The sequence below is a fragment of the Artemia sp. Qi Xiang Cuo genome, chromosome 17, assembly GCF_049724085.1.
Source record: "Artemia sp. Qi Xiang Cuo chromosome 17, ASM4972408v1, whole genome shotgun sequence".
Classification (NCBI taxonomy): Eukaryota; Metazoa; Arthropoda; class Branchiopoda; order Anostraca; family Artemiidae; genus Artemia; species Artemia sp. Qi Xiang Cuo.
Window position 1 is genome coordinate 1,044,271 of NC_142810.1, and position 15,980 is coordinate 1,060,250.

A 15,980-nucleotide genomic window follows, 5' to 3' on the forward strand; every position below is an offset into this window, starting at 1 on the left:
TCCTAATCCATTCAAATCCTCCATCCTTATACCCTCCCACTTGCATGAATGCAAGTGTTTCATTTGATGTCTGACTAGGAAAAATCTTGGAGGATAAAAGAGAGAACGTCTTTGAACTGAATTATGATAGTAAATGGTTGATAAGTATAATAGAGAGCAAATACCATGATACTACCATGTATCAGGACATTTTGGAGAGATTAAAGAGATTCCTCAAGGCAAGTACTGAGGACCCTTATTACCCACTCCCAAATTTTCATTACAGTCTAGTATTGTCATAGAACTTTCTCATTAACCGTTAGATGGCGACAAGTTTCATCCAGAAGACAGAAGTACAATTTCACGAAAACCCTGGGGAGGGTAAGGCCTTCTGATTACTCTAGAGGCTTGTGTCTATAAAAGTAGCTTTTTGGAACAAAAATGAAGATTCAGAAGCGTTTCAAAATATTAAAATCACCATTTTGGTGTTACTCCTCTCACCTCCCTCCTCTACCTAAGTATCTTGTGCTGAGTTTTAGTGCTCTAAGCGTAAAGATAAACCAATAAATAAAGTTACAAACTATTCCCTATTTTCACAAAAATTTCAAACCGTATTCCCCCTTCAGAAAAAGTCTCAATATTGTCTACGATCATACTGTTAACAACTGTTGGTGTCAATAACAGATAACTTGGCATTAATTAACGATTGGGATGGAAGAGGAGCAGCCACAGATGTATTGGCCGATGCTATTGGCCGGTAACTCTATTGGCCGGTTGGCCTAGGGCTCAGTACTACAGCGAGTTACCAGTTGTAGTAACAATAATTTTCTCTCTCGTAGCTCAGCTGCAATTTTTGCCGATTTGCTGGTCACTTTCATTGACCGATATCAACAGTTGGTAAGATCGTTGTAAAAGCGGTTAATTTGCAGAAAAACCACAAAGAATATTAGGCATCTTCTGTTTAATTGAAAGTGCTGCAGTTTAATAACTGCTAATGTTGCAGTTTAATTGACTCAATATACTTCAATTTTTCCCCTCATTATTTATCTTATTAAACAAGCAATAGTTGTGAACATACATTTAAATTTTGTCTCGAAAAGTGTACTACAATTCTTTTTTTATAATTAACATTTTATGATTTTCCGGTGTAAAAAAGGATTCTTTTAGAGCCTTAATTAATTTAAAAACGTTTTTCGAATGAAAGACACACAGACGTCGAAAATACCCTGACATCCAATACTCTGTTGATTTTACTTTCTACGCCAAATAAAATGAAATTAAGAATTGTTTTATGAAAGAGTTAAAAAAAACATCTTTCTTTTCACCAGGGGAAGGTCGATCCCCTGGTACTAACTAACCGTAAGTATCAAGGACAGTGAAATGTAATTTCTTAGTTTGAATCGGTTGAGTGGAAACTTACTCAACCAAAAATATTTTAGAAGGTTAAGAAAAACGAAGAAACTAATCTTTAATGAAAGACATTCACATGCAGTGATGCAGCTTTTGGTTGACAGGGAGCACTAAATTTAAAAAACGAAAACAAGTTTAAAAATTCAGAAAAAAAAATCACCAAAAAAATCATGAAGATGCAGGGTTCCTCTGAAGGCATATGACAGTGAAAAGTATCTTTTTAAATAACCCGAAAAATGAAAGTTGATTTGTAATGTTGATTGTAATTATCAGGGCAACCTACATCATTAGAGGCCAAACTATGAACGCGGGTTGGGCGCATAAAAAACCTTAAAAATAAGAAGTAATAACGAAAACGAAATTTTTGGGATTTTCAAAAAAGAGCTTGATAACCGTCGTAAACAGTGGCTGATCAAAATCAAAAGCACACCAATTGATAGGTCTGAAACTTTGTCCTAGTCTCTGGTTGTCCAGACATTTTAGGAATCAACATACTATTAACATTTTAATCTAGGGATGAAAAATGTTTTCAAGCTTGATTAATGAATTTTGCCAATTTACGGCAACACTCACCAAAATGAGTTCAGCCACAGAAACCTCGAATTTTTTGAAAATATTTGAAAAATTAAAATCTTAGAACATCTCGATTTTCCGGTATGAACAGACCTAAGAAGGGCCGACGGGGCGGAAAGTGTTTTAATTAATATCTCACGTATTTTAAGGCACTAACGTAAGATAAGTTTTTTTTTTGCCCGCTTACAACATACAAAAAAGAAGCGGAGTAAAGGGAAAAAATATAAAGAAAAATAAATTTCTAAACAAGGAAAACTGATATTACAAAATTAATCAAAACAGCATTCGTAAATAATACTAAATGGCAGAAAATGAAAGAAACGGTTTAAGCTTCTCTTAAACGCATTGCACTCTAAAGAATCGTCCTGGCTAGGTGGACGAGCGCTGGGTTAAGAATTCTTTGTCCCAAGGGGCACTGGTTCGATCCCTGACGTGACCAGTTATTTGGGTTTGGAACGCGGGTCAGTAGTGTTACTCTGTGAGATTAGCCAGAGTCGACCCAGCTCTAAATGGGTACTTGGAGAAATCTGGGGAAGGTAAGAAGGAAGGGTGTGCGAAAGCACAGGATGGCTGGCCCCCAGCCCCCATTGCACTTCCTGGCTGAAGGGCAACGAAACGGAGATCAGCACCACCGGTTTGGATCTAGTGCCGTCATTTTTACTTTTCTTTTTACTCTAATGAATCCACTATATCTAAAGGGTTAGGAACATAATATATTTGCAAAATAAAACTATTCCTGTAATACAGCGGAAATCTTAATAGAAACATCAGAGAACGACAAACCCCAATCGAACAGACTATCAATTGTTTAAGAACAACACCTGAAACACAAGGGACATTTAATTAGAATAATAGCTTTATAAAAGTTCTAATTAAAATGACCCTCTCAGTGGAAAATTTCTTCCCCACACGGAAAATCGCTCCTTGGAACTCCCACCAGGAAAAATCCCCAGACAATTCCATTCTAGCTGAAAATTCTAACCGAAAAATTCCTTGCGGGCGATTCCGATAAAACTTTTTCTTAGCACACTTTCATTTAAAAGACTTTAATTTCTAATTGTTTTAAAATCGTACCTCCCTTTCATGAAATTTTTTTCCCGAAAACATCCCCCCGTCCCCTAGTAGAAAGTTGCTCCCGCAGGAAATACCCTCTGAGAAATTTATCCCGCGGAAAACTCCCCCATGGAAAAATTCCCCACCCCTACGGAAAGATACTCTAGACAATTCTAACCAGGTAAAAATATACCCTCAGACAATTCAACTTAAGATCTCCACATATAAAATTGAGTCTGCAAAGAGAAAGCAAGCCAAATAAAAAAAGGAATTAAGGCAAATTCCCACAGTTGAAAATTTCCCTTGGAAAGCTCAGCCCTAGAAACTTCCCTCCCAGACGGAAAATTTTCTTCATGGAAAATCCCCCTATCAGAAAATTGACATCTCCCCCCCCCCAAAAAAAAAATGTGTATATACTTCCCAATAAAAATACTATACATCAGCAATGGACAAATTTCCTGACTTACAGACTTTTCCCCAGGGGCAATGGAGGGGGATCATGTTATCCCCAAAGGTATGGTTACTGGACTTTTCAACCATGCCGGACAACATGGCTATCTCTAAATTTTTGTCGGACGACTTTGAGGAAAAAAGGGGGGTGGGAGGAGTGCGAGTTGCCCTCCAATCTTTTTGGTCACTTAACAAGGACACTAGAGCTTTTAATTTCTCTTCGTATGGGGAAAACAACTCTGGGAAAAAAAAATCAAATGAACACGCATCCGTGATCTTTCTTGTGGCAAAAGACAAAATTCCACATTTTAGCATATGGGACTTTGAAATTTCGACCGTACTGTTCTCGGATACGCTGATTCTGATGGTGCGATTTTCATTTACAATCCTTGGTCTTTAGGGGGTGTTTCCGAATTTTTTGAAAATCAGACAAATTTTATCAGGCTCGTACCCTTAAAGAAGTAACACTACACTTAAAGAATCTTATATAGTTGGAATCAGCATTATAAGCCGATTCTTTTGATATATCTATTAATATCAAAATTCCATTTTTTTAAATTTTTTTTACTATTGAGCCGTGTCACTCCTTACTTACAGTTCGTTACCATGAAATGTTTGATATTCCGACCCTTAACAAACATTTCCCCTTTCCCAATGATAAATCCTGCATGTTAAAAATGGACAAATTGGATAATTTACAATCCTTGTCCGGGGAGATGTGGGGGCATGGCATCTGCGGGGGAAATACTATAGCATTGGGACTTTGGGTGCCTCAGGAGGCACAGGCGGAACCGAGGCAGAAAAGGTAATTAAACCGTGTCACTTCTTACTTACAGTTCGTTACCACGAACTGTTTGATATACCTGTTACAACAGATAAAGGAGACACAGCTTTGCCTTGGGTATTATAAGCAAGAAATTGAGTCTTAGCTGCACTAAAATTAAGTCCTTGAAGCTTAAAATTAAGTCCTTATAAGCAAGAAATTGAGTCTTAGCAGCACTAAAATTAAGTCCTTGAAGCTTAAAATTAAGTCCTTATAAGCAAGAAATTGAGTCTTAGCACTAAAATTAAGTCCTAGAAGCTTATAACCAGATGTCAAACAATCAAGGTTTGCCTGTAGAGTAGAAAAACTCGAACTGATAAGGAGGACATCATCTGCATAGCAAATCAAACTAATATCACAAGATCACGATAAATTTCACCATTAATCGTCCTAGTAACAGTGATCGTGAGAATGTTAAACATAAATAGAACTTAAAATTGAATCTGTATATACCGCAGGATTAATATACCTTGTACTGCCTTCACTTTAACTTTTTTTGTTTGTATAATAATATATTATTTATGGTTACATACTAATTTATAAATTTAATGTCTTTATCTTAAAACTGGATATTTGAGTAGCTTTAATTGGTTTGAAAATGTGTTTGAGGCAGTGCATCAACCAAAGACACGTTTTGCTGCTCAACGAAGTTTAAGAGAGAGCGGCAAAAACATCTTTTTGTGTAAAACGCGTTGAATTAGCACGCCACTCGAGACGCATTTTTATATACTCCAAATTTAAATGGAGGGGGAAAAACCGAACAATGCATTTTGAATAACTTTTACTGCCATTCAGGAATTGTTGACATTGTTGTTTGGATTTATCTTAAGTGTCCACGTTACGGTTGGTTTAAAAATTTGCTTTTGAGCCGCTTAAGCAAAAGCGGAGAGGACCACTAAAAATTCGTCACGATAAACAAAATTCTAATAAAAACCGAAAAAAAGGTTTCGTGAAAACGGACGTAAAAAACGCAACTCAAACAATTTTGAAGCAAACCAAATTTTTATGAAGAGTGGAATAATTGAGTAATTTTTTATATTTTTACTGCTATTCCGGTAATTTTTTAGTAATTTTTAAGGTAATTTTTACTGCTATTTAGTAACTTTTTAGTAATTTTGGGTAATTTTTACTGCTATTCAGGACCAGTTGTTTGGACAAAAATTTTTGTTTAAGCATTCGAGATATTGCAAATTGTGGCAGGTATAAAAATTAGGGTGGCCGGCGTTTACCTCCCCCCCCCGGAAAATACCCCCCATAGAAAATAAGACTTTCCAAATTTGAGATTTTTTTTTTATTTCCGTAGGGGAAAGGAATTTTGGTACTTGTGTATTATGCGCCACTAACTCAAGTTTACGCTGTGTAAAACTCGAGAACAAACCGGTTTCTTCGCTAGTTTCTTTCACCTTAGCATCAGACAAGACAAAAATACACTTCTCTATTTATCTATCTAATGTGCAGAATAATTGTACCAAACACATTTTGCATGCAGACCCGCCATACTTTACCCCCCCCCTCCCCAATATGCAAATCTATAGCCCAAATGTATTTCTAAAGTAACGAAAAAACTAACGAAAAAACTTGTGTGTTCTCGAAATTTACGCAGTGTAAACTTGAGTGAGTGGCGCATAATACACAAGTACCAAAATTTGTTCCCCCTACGGAAATATAAAAAAATAAAACTCAAATAAAATTATCAAATTTGGAAAGCCTTCATTTCCACGGGGGGGGGGGTTTCGGGGGGTAACCAAAAATTAGGTACCCAGCCGCTTCAGGCAAAAAGCAACCTGAACATATTTTGATACATGACAGAATTTAATGGAGATTGAAGAATCGCCTTCCAGGTTAAATACATAGCAGATTTCAATTGAAAGTAGAAAAAACTTAAGAAAGTGTTTTTGGTAAATTTTTTATTGTTATTCAGCGTCAAACGTTTGAACAAGGGAATTTTTATTACTTATTTTTAAGTGTTTAAGATACAACAAGAGAAAAGTTAATACCCAATGCTATATTTCTGAACTATCTTCGTGAAGATTCAAAAAGACATGTTTTTGTGTGAAAAATGCGAGGGAAAACATGTATTTTCAAACACATTTTAATACATAGCAGGTTTTAAGGGAAAGCAGAAAAACTTTAAAATGTGTTTTTGGTTATTTTTTACTGTTATTTAGTGCCGAACATTTGAAGCACGGGATATTTTCATTTTTAAGTATTCAAGATATGACATGAAAAAAGTTGATATCAAATGCTCCATTCCTGAACTATCTTTGCCATCGCGGGGGGGGGAGAGGAGGCTAGAGGGGACAGACTCTCCGGACGGCACTCTCGGGGAGCGACAAAACAAGCTTAAATTGTAATATTTTTGGGGGAAATTTGTAATTTTTACAGTATTGATGGTGCGGCAGGGGGCGAAAAAGTCTACAGTCTACATACGTACCGAGGAATACTCAACCAATTTCTTTCCTCTAGAAAGAAATTTAAGATAATGTCTTCCATAATTGTTTCAACAACTGGGGGCATTAATGCCAAATGATCGTAACTACAGCATTTTGCTATGAACTTCCATATCAGCAATATTACCTTGACTTAAGGGTTACACTGAGATAGCCGTTTTGAAGGTAAAACAGGCTGAATTTATTCAATAAGGGTGTATTTACACTAGCTTCAATACTAGCATTTCTTTCTATGTTAACGCACCTTTTTGAGCGCATTTTTGGCTGACTTTTAAGTGAGAGATTGTCTCAATTGCTGGAATATTTTAACACAAGGTTTGTGGAGTAACTTACTAGTTTGCTTAATATGCTACTTAATGGCTTGGCTTAGGAAACTGCCTTCGTTATGTGTCCATGTTCTAGAAATTTAAAATAATTTGCGAAGACTAAGCTAACTTTACTGTGAAAAAGCCAAATTATTATTGGAACTTGTAGAGTCTTAAAACACTAGAAGAAAATACTACGTCTATCTATCCCTTTAGCATGTGCAGTTGAGATAAGAATCAGAGAAAAGATAAGAAGCAAAAATAAAATTAATAGATGCTCACCAAGGACTGGAGGAGCAGCCAAAATGTCCGTACGCACGCGCACCGTTGGTCGTTCTGGGAAACTTTGCGCCTCTTTCTTCACATGTAGAGTGGATTCTTCAAAGTTATCAATTGGTTCTGCAACTCCAGTCGCACTATCAATCTTAAAGTTAACATTAGACACTTCCTTTATATGAACCTCCAATGAATGGACATAGAGGTCTTCGCATTGCTTGAGACAGAATCCACAGAACTGCCTTGACCCACAGGGATGATGAGCATCGTAGTGTTGTTCCATTCTTGCGTTATCGTCACAAGTAAACCAACACTCTCTTTCAGCACATATTAAAGAGCCGTGGTTTTTCAAAATGTGAAATAGGAAGCTGGTTTTCGAAGTAGTTTTGTATGTACATTTCTCGTTGATAAATTCAAGTCTAACATTACACGTAAAATAGACTCCATTGTTGCATTGCAATTTGGCAACTGAGGGAGGCTGACTTTCAACAATTTCACTTTTTACTAGAGCTCTCCCTTTCAGCACGTCAACTCTTTCCGCCAAGGATAGAAGAAAATTATTGTTTCCTAGTTTATCTTTAGTCAGATCTTCAACAACAAAATCCTCCTCTTCGTCGCTAGTTGCATATCCATTCACTCTATAGACAGGATCCCCCACGTCTTCCAAAAAGTCTTCCCTTTCCTTTTGGGCATGCATAGCATAGGAATGATCAAAACTACCTTCGAAGTTTTCCTGTTGGATGTCATCTACGACATCGACATCAGAATCAATCCCAACAACTGGTCTCTCTTCCGTGTCTGATTTGTCATCTTGAACAGAGTTTTCGGCGGCATTAAAAACCGGAGCTGGAGAAAGAGTTGGAGGGGGCCAATCAGCATCAAAAGACATCACATTAAAGGCTTCAGACTTAATACTTGATAAGCTAAATCGTGAAGGATCTTCTAAATTTGCCATTTCTCTGTCAGATATCGAAAGATCCTGATTCTGAGGGACAGCCAATACAGGACTCACTGTTTGTTTCACACAAATATTATTGGTGCTTAATGAAGGCTTAGGAATATCATTTTTATGATCCAACTGCAAAGGACCATTCGACTCTTTATTGAAGACTTTTGCAATTTGGACGGTAGCACTAGCAATATCTGTGGTTTTTTCTTCTGGCTCGCTCAAAACGTTGCCTTGAATAGCAACCTTCATCAAACTAATACGTCTAAAAAGGTAGCACTTGGGGTGGGATTCAACATGCTTGTGGAGGTTTCTCTCTGAAATCTGAAAGAACTTACAATTGACGCAGATATACCCATATAGCCAGTCATTATTAAGTTGTAGATCAGAAACAATATAGTACAACTGATCTTGGCTCGTGTGTAGCGTCCCCATATGGGTCTTCAAAAGATGATGATGAGAAATTGTGAAATTGGGGCAATATCCACATCTATACCTGTATTCGCCGGTATGAAATGTTACATGATCATAAAAATCACATATGTCTTCACATGAATAATCACAAGCTATACAAAAATACGTAACATTCTTTGGTGCACGATGTTTGAATACGTGATGAATTAGCTCGTATCTTCGGGATGATTTGAAAGTGCAGTAAATGCATTGAGTATGCTTATGAATATCGGGAATCCAATAAATGTTGAACTTCTTCATTATAGAATTAGCATATTGAGTTGGTGGGTGAACGTTCAACTGAGCCTCCTTAGCTTGTTCATCTGTAAGGGTAATATACGGTATCTCAATGTCTTTATGTTCATTAGCATAATGGAAAACTATCTTCTTGCCGATATAATTACAGTGCTTGCACTGGAAATATTGGTCAGCAAGAGATGGTATCTCAGGATCATCACAGGTTGCTATTTCAAGAACACTTTCATCCCCATACATTGATTTCTTTCCTCTCAAAGAAAGACGTGTAGGCTGATACAAATTCCTTTTGCTCTGAACTTTCTTCTTTTTGGAATCTCGCTTTCCATCCTTCACCGAATGACTCTCCTCTGTGCAGCTTAGAGGAGTTTCACAACTTACTGGAGTTGAAATGTAAGACGAACGGTCATAATCACATTCATTGGCTTCTTCTTGAGAGGCACTGGAGACTTGATTCACTTGAACTCTGCTAGACAATACAAGCTCCATTTCTTTCTTTTTTAGATCTTCTTCGATTCTAGCTCTCTGCCTGTCTTCTTTCAGCATCTTCAAGGCTTTCTCTTTTCTTGCTTTTAATTTCAACAACAAGATCTTTTTCTTATTTCTTATTTTGATCTTCTTTAGTTTAGGCATCAGCTTATCCACTTTATCAGTTTTCTTCAACAATTCAAGTTTCTGGGTCGAAATTTTAGCATTTATCTTCTTAATCTGTTTAGTAGTCCCTGTTTTGTTAGTTACTTTTATTTGGGGCAAATCTGACTTAGGAATAGTTGATTTCCTTTGTATCTTTGGACGACCTAAGAGCTCGTCCTCATTGTAGCTTATACTTTTCATAGCTCTGTATCTTCTGTCATCCCTACTCAAATCCTTAAACTGTTTATTGAAATCCCTGGTGTCAAACAGAAGTCGGTCAACAATAGACATTGTTTTTCTTTGGGTGCTTCTAGAAGCTATCACCTTTTCGCTTTTTCCTTTTTTTAGTCGCTTCACCATCTTCGGCACCTTCTTCTTAAAACCATTTTTGCCTTTCTTTGCATTTTTACTATTTCCAAGAGCGTCAATATCTTCATCTTTGAATGCATATTCATCAGAAGAATTCAAAAGATCAAAGTTGGCGCTTTCAGGCTTTTCCACAGCGGTTGTTTTCTTATTAGATTTCCCATCTTTGTTTTTACCTCTAGTATTTCCTTTCACTGGTTTCAATGCATTCTCTATAAATTTCTTAGTTGCAACCAAAAACTTCGGATTTTCAGGAATCCGAACGTCTTGGCTTTCTGAAGTTTTTTCTTCCGGTTTATCGAGCACCTTAAGCTCTTCGTCTGCTCTCTTTTGTGAACTTCTCAATGACTTTTTTGGACAAGAATCAGCTGTAGTATCGTCTTTACTTCCAGTAGTGTCACTCTCGTTCTTGGCCTCGTTTGACAGATTAGTAAGTTTGCCATCAGTATTTTCCTCAACAATGTCTTTAATTTCTGATTTAGTGTCACTTTCTAACTCAGTTTTTTGATCCTTAGGAGCTACCCCGGTGATAATTCTTTGTTTAAGCGCCTCAAGTCGGGGCATAAGCTCAAAAAGCTTCAAAGCTCCCGAAGTTGTAAGAACACGTCTGATAAAATCTTCAACATCTGCAATAGTAGTTTCTTCAGCTTTTGTCATTTCTGAAAGTTCATCATCAACACTCACATTCTTTTCACGGACTGACTGACTCGAGCTAGTAGTTGTGGCTTCTTGATTTTGCTTCTCAGGTAACATTGGTTCATCAGAACGATAAAAAGACACGCTCTCTTGTAGGTTAACACCCACTTCTTTAACTTCGTCCTCGGAGTTCACAGTGGATTCCTCGGGGGAAGCTGCTTCTTCATCTATTTCTGCATTGTTATTTTCTTCCACGTCACTTTCCTTGCCCATAGTTGATTGGCTTGTCAAGCTATCAAGAGAAAGCGTTTGTTGTGAAATTGATAATATGCTTTCATCAGATATTGAGTTACTCGCTTCATTTCCAAGAGGTTGTTTAAGCTCTTTTAAATCTGAGCCTTCAACTTTAGCAGAATGATTTGATACATTCGTAGTTCCGAAATTGATACACAGGAGGTCATTTTGACGATCATTTAAAGTACTTTCTATACTTTTTTCGGCTTGCGAGTCTAGTGGTTTCTTAGAATCTTTCGAACTCTCCTTCTTAATACAAGACCCTTTAGAAACAACTTCAGATACAGAATCAACTGTTGGAGAGTCTGTAGGACCAATTTCAAACATAGAATCAGCTGCTTGTAACTCTGTACGACGAACTTCAGACACAGAATCAACTGCTTATGGCCCTGTAGCATCAACTTCAGACTCTGAGCTAGAAACTTGCAGTATTGTTGAGCCAACTTCAGATACAGAATCAGCAGCATGCAACCCTTTTCGTTGAATAGAATCATTTTTCTGAGTAATTGCTTTTCGATTTTCCTTTCTTTCTACCTTTTTGGTAGATGAGCTCGACTTGTGTGTGGCTTTAGGGTATTTACCTTGGAGCTCTTTGTCTCTTGTTTTCACACTTTTTATGTCTGCACTGAAAGGTACATTTGAAATGGACTGTATATTCTCCTCATCGTGTTGGTTTTTCTTACAAGTTTTTACAAGAACGGCAGCTTCTTCACACGATGAAGCATTTTCATTCGTTACCCTCACGAAATCGTCTGATTGCTCGATTGCATCATCAAGAGTTATAACTTGAGGTGCCATTGGCTTTTCTAATTTACTCTTTGAAATCATTCCAGAAGAGCTTGTCTTGTTTGCAAGATTTTTTTTTAGATCATTAGAAGTAGAAGCAAGACTCTTTACGATCGAGATTGTGTTTTTCTTAGTTCCTGGTTCTGAGTTTTGGCTTTCACGTGACTGATTCCTTTCAGGTGACCTTCTTGCATCCCGTGTAGCTTTTCCGTCCCCTGACTTATACATTTCTCGTGACTTTCTTGGATCCCGTGAGCATTTCGGGACAGTTCGTTCGGTAGAATCACCACTGTTTGCACGAGTATTGTCTATTGTTTCCTGTTCAAGTTGAATCAGTGCTTCAAACTTCTTTTCATTTTCGAGTTTCCGCTTTTCACATTCTTCTTTTTGCTTACGTACAAGTTCTTCAGCTTCTTTCTGCTTTTTCATCTTTTCTTCTTGCTCTCTTTTTTCTTCTTCCTTTTTCTTTTCTTTCATCTTCTTCCATTCTCCGTAACTCGTTGGCACAGGTTTTCCAAGTGGGATATTTCTAGGTCGAATATCTTCAACTTTTGGCGTCTGAGGTAGAAACCTCAAGGATCTTTGCGATAGTCTTTCTTGCTGTGAAGCATAAAACGCACCTTGTTCCATACCACCAGATGAGCCAAATGCACGACCTGTAACTCCAGTTACATTTGGATAAGTCGTACTGTACTTCGTATTCGTTGCACAATATGTAGGCGGATTATAGAAATTGCTAGACATCCTCAACCGTAATGGAGGAGACCCGAGAAGTGAAGACCTAGGAGAAAAGACAGGTTGCGAGGTATGACCTTTAAATTGCTCACGGTAAGAACTTGGTTGCCACGCTTGAGAGGGAATATTCCCAAGAATTGACAGTCCTTGAGGATAAGACAACTGAGTATTTCCATCATTTGAATATCTAGCTGGAGTGTGACCAGAAGTAGATGTATCTTGAAGTGGGATCTCCAACAAGGTTTGTCTACGAAAATAAGAAGACTGTCGTTCAATATCATCCGTATCTAAATTTGAAGAGTATGAACAAGTAAGATTTTTGTCAGACGCTGGACTTCCTAAACGGGATTCAGGCGAAAATGAGAGAGAGTCATCAGGATAGGCATCAATCCTTCGAGCATCAGGGGGAAGCAGGGTACCAGAAGGTCTTGACCCTGTCTTCTTATCAAGAATATTAACGTTCCTACTGGGGGCCCTGAAAACAAAATAAAGAGAAAACAATGTAAGAGTCATAGAATAGAACCACAGAATAAAAACACTTTAAAATAGTGTTTGACGTTGTTTTAAATTTCAAAGGTATATTAAATAAAAGATATTGCAAATTACTACTATTTTTAATATATAATTGATAAACAATATATTAGTGTAAAATAAAAATCATTATATATAATAATACATTTTAAAATTATTTTCCCAGGAGAATAAAAACAGATATATAACAATGTGCATGATATCTACCAGGTAGCCATCTTAATAGCTCAAGGCGGTAAAAAGACATTAACTAAGCCTTGATGATTCAAGGTCTTCGATTAAACTTTTACTAATTACCTATCTAATTTCTGCCACAAAAAATAATTCGTTATGTAAATAAAATTACAATGTTCAGTTTTACGAATACAATACGCAATCTGGCTGTCATGATATTTGGAGCAAGACAAGCTAACTCTATACAATTAGGGATGACGTCACTTATTTCACCCAATTTTTTCCATTTTGCAGTTGATAGTTAATATGTTTTTTTTTAATTTATTAAGTGATTTTTGTGCGTTGCCAGTTTGTAGTTTTATAAATATTTAATGCATCCCTCTATAATCTTGCTTCTTGTGACACGTTTTTTTTTCTACAAGTTTTGGGGGTTGTTAGGTATATCATAGGAATTATAAGAACGGTTTTTATTTTTTTAGATGTTTTAAATAAAAAGAAAAAAATTTCTATTTTATAAACTTAATTCTTATTAATATTTTAATTAATTTATTATCAAATAAATGATTATTATGTATGATGAAACCATTTTTTTCATAAGACAACACAAAATGAAAAAAAAAAGGAAAACCTGATACTGTAGTGTACATTCTATTATATGTTTAGTTTCACTTTTGACAAATCAGACTTTTTTATTTACAATATTTTATTAATTTTTATCATATGTTTAGTTTCACTTTTGACTAATCAGACTTTTTTATTTACAATCGCTAAACTGTTAAATAAACAGGCAAATCGTAAGCAGGACATAGGGAATCATGGGAGAACTCTTCGGGGTTCCACAGGGAGCCATAAGTCTCGTCCATCTTAATCTTCATATTCGACAAGGAAAGACATGTTTTCTACAAAAGGGTTAAAGAGCCAACATCAAAAAAGGTTAGATGGTTATAAAGATGATACAGAAAATTAAAGAATAAATTTTCTGGGGAGAAATTTCTTTTCTCACAAAATGCCTGGAGAGTACGGACCAGAGGACCATTCCTCATGCGAGTCCGCCTGGCACCCACCCTTGAACAGCCGAAATAAGACGAAAAATGGAATCACAAACTAATTTGGAAAGGTCAAATATTACATAAATAAAGAAAAATATTGAAATTAGCCAAAAATTCATACAAAAATGAATTTTTTAATTTTCATATTAACATAAGAAACGCTAAAATTTAGTTTTATTTTTGGAAGATTTTTAAGTGGATTTTTATATAATAAAAAATTAATTATAAATGTACAGGTATACCAAAAAAGCCTAAATAACTAACTTTAATGCAGTCGAACATCCCTCACCAATTAAACTGAAGACATGACATTTTTTTTTCTTTTTTTTGAGAGACCTAAAAACTTCAGGGCTGGACCATGCTATTATGTTAGCATTCTCAACTAAACCTTGATAAAGCAGTAGGAAATGTGTGCAAATGATGTATTTATGTTACATTGAATGTTCGAAATTGACTGGTGAATGTCTAAAATACCTTTTTTTCTCCTTGGATTTAGTCAGTGTTGCCAGTCAATTTTGTTAGTTTCATGCAAGGTTTAATGGTGACAGGATAGGTTTTTAACCCATTTCTGATTACTTTAACTTATATCAGCAAAGCTTGCATAAGCCTGAAGAAGCAGATTCACAAAACTAATTTAATCTTAGCTGAGAAATAATAATTTCGGACATTCACCAGTGAATGTCGACATTAACCAGATTTTTGACATTCACAGTAACACTTACATTAGACAAAAAAGAAAAAAAGGACTTTCTTGAGAACTATTTTGTGCAGCCGATACCAAAGCTGACGTTAAACCTCTGCAATAAGCATTTCTTAAGGATCTGTGTTAAAAATATTTAGTTTTGTAATCAAAATCGCGAAGTTAATGAGGCGTTAGACTAGAACAATAATAATAATGACATAAACTGCACCAGTAGGGGGAAAGGGAACAAGGATGTTTTTCTTCTTTTTATGAAAAATGTAAAATCATTTAGCTGTTTATGAATATTAATTAAAAAAACTTACCGAAAAAATAAATTTTTCAAAGAAAAGTAAAGGCCATTTTAAACCTAAGCTCAGCAGATTCAAATATCTTTTAAAATTCAAACTCAAAACGACCAGAAATTACTATTAAAGAATAAATGAAACCCAAAACGAACAGAAATTAAATAAACAATCAATGCAACCAAACATACAATAGATAATAATGTAAATGAATAAATAAATCTTAAAACGAGTGAAACTTAAATTGAATATGTAAATCAAGCTCGAAACAAACAAAAATCACCACAAACAAGAGCTTGGGTATGACCTCCTTCTCTCACTGTAAAAGTCTAAAACCTACTGCGTCATTGGCGCTTTACTGAAAACCAATTTTTTGACAAATATTTTCTTTTGTACTTGTCTCTGAAAATAGAAATTAAAATTATAGTAACATTTTGAACTGATGAGCTTTCAGCAATTAATATCATTATACATCCAATATTCAGTTTAGTTTATTAGCTCTTTTTAAAGTTGTTAAAGACGAATATAGTTTCCCTACAAACAAGTGATATGGATACTACCTCCTTTCCTAACTGTAAATAAAAACCAAAAGCCTACTGCGTCATTGTCGCTTAACTGAAAACGGATTATATTACAAATACTTTCTTTTCCAGTTTTTAAAGCATTGAAAATGAAAATATAATTACAGCGAAATAGATTTTTGAACAGATGAATCTTTTAACAATTAATCTTATTATAAATCAATTATTCTATTTTATGTTGTTAATACTTTCCGAGACTGTTCAAGACGCATATAGTTTTCAGTGAAGCGCCAATGAC

The 15,980-nt window shown here is 35.8% G+C and overlaps 2 protein-coding genes across 2 annotated transcripts in view; both read right to left on the reverse strand.

The window, feature by feature from the left end:
* Window positions 1–11,229, reverse strand: part of LOC148941769 (uncharacterized) — a 67,948-nt gene extending 56,719 nt beyond the window's left edge. The window contains exon 1 of the mRNA XM_089103603.1: window positions 7,326–11,229. Within this exon, the coding sequence (XP_088959729.1) occupies window positions 7,326–11,229 (3,904 nt within the window). The remainder of the gene's footprint in view (window positions 1–7,325) is intronic.
* A 54-nt stretch (window positions 11,230–11,283) lies between these two features.
* Window positions 11,284–15,980, reverse strand: part of LOC148941770 (uncharacterized) — a 58,440-nt gene continuing 53,743 nt past the window's right edge. The window contains exon 6 of the mRNA XM_089103605.1: window positions 11,284–12,898. Within this exon, the coding sequence (XP_088959731.1) occupies window positions 11,284–12,898 (1,615 nt within the window). The remainder of the gene's footprint in view (window positions 12,899–15,980) is intronic.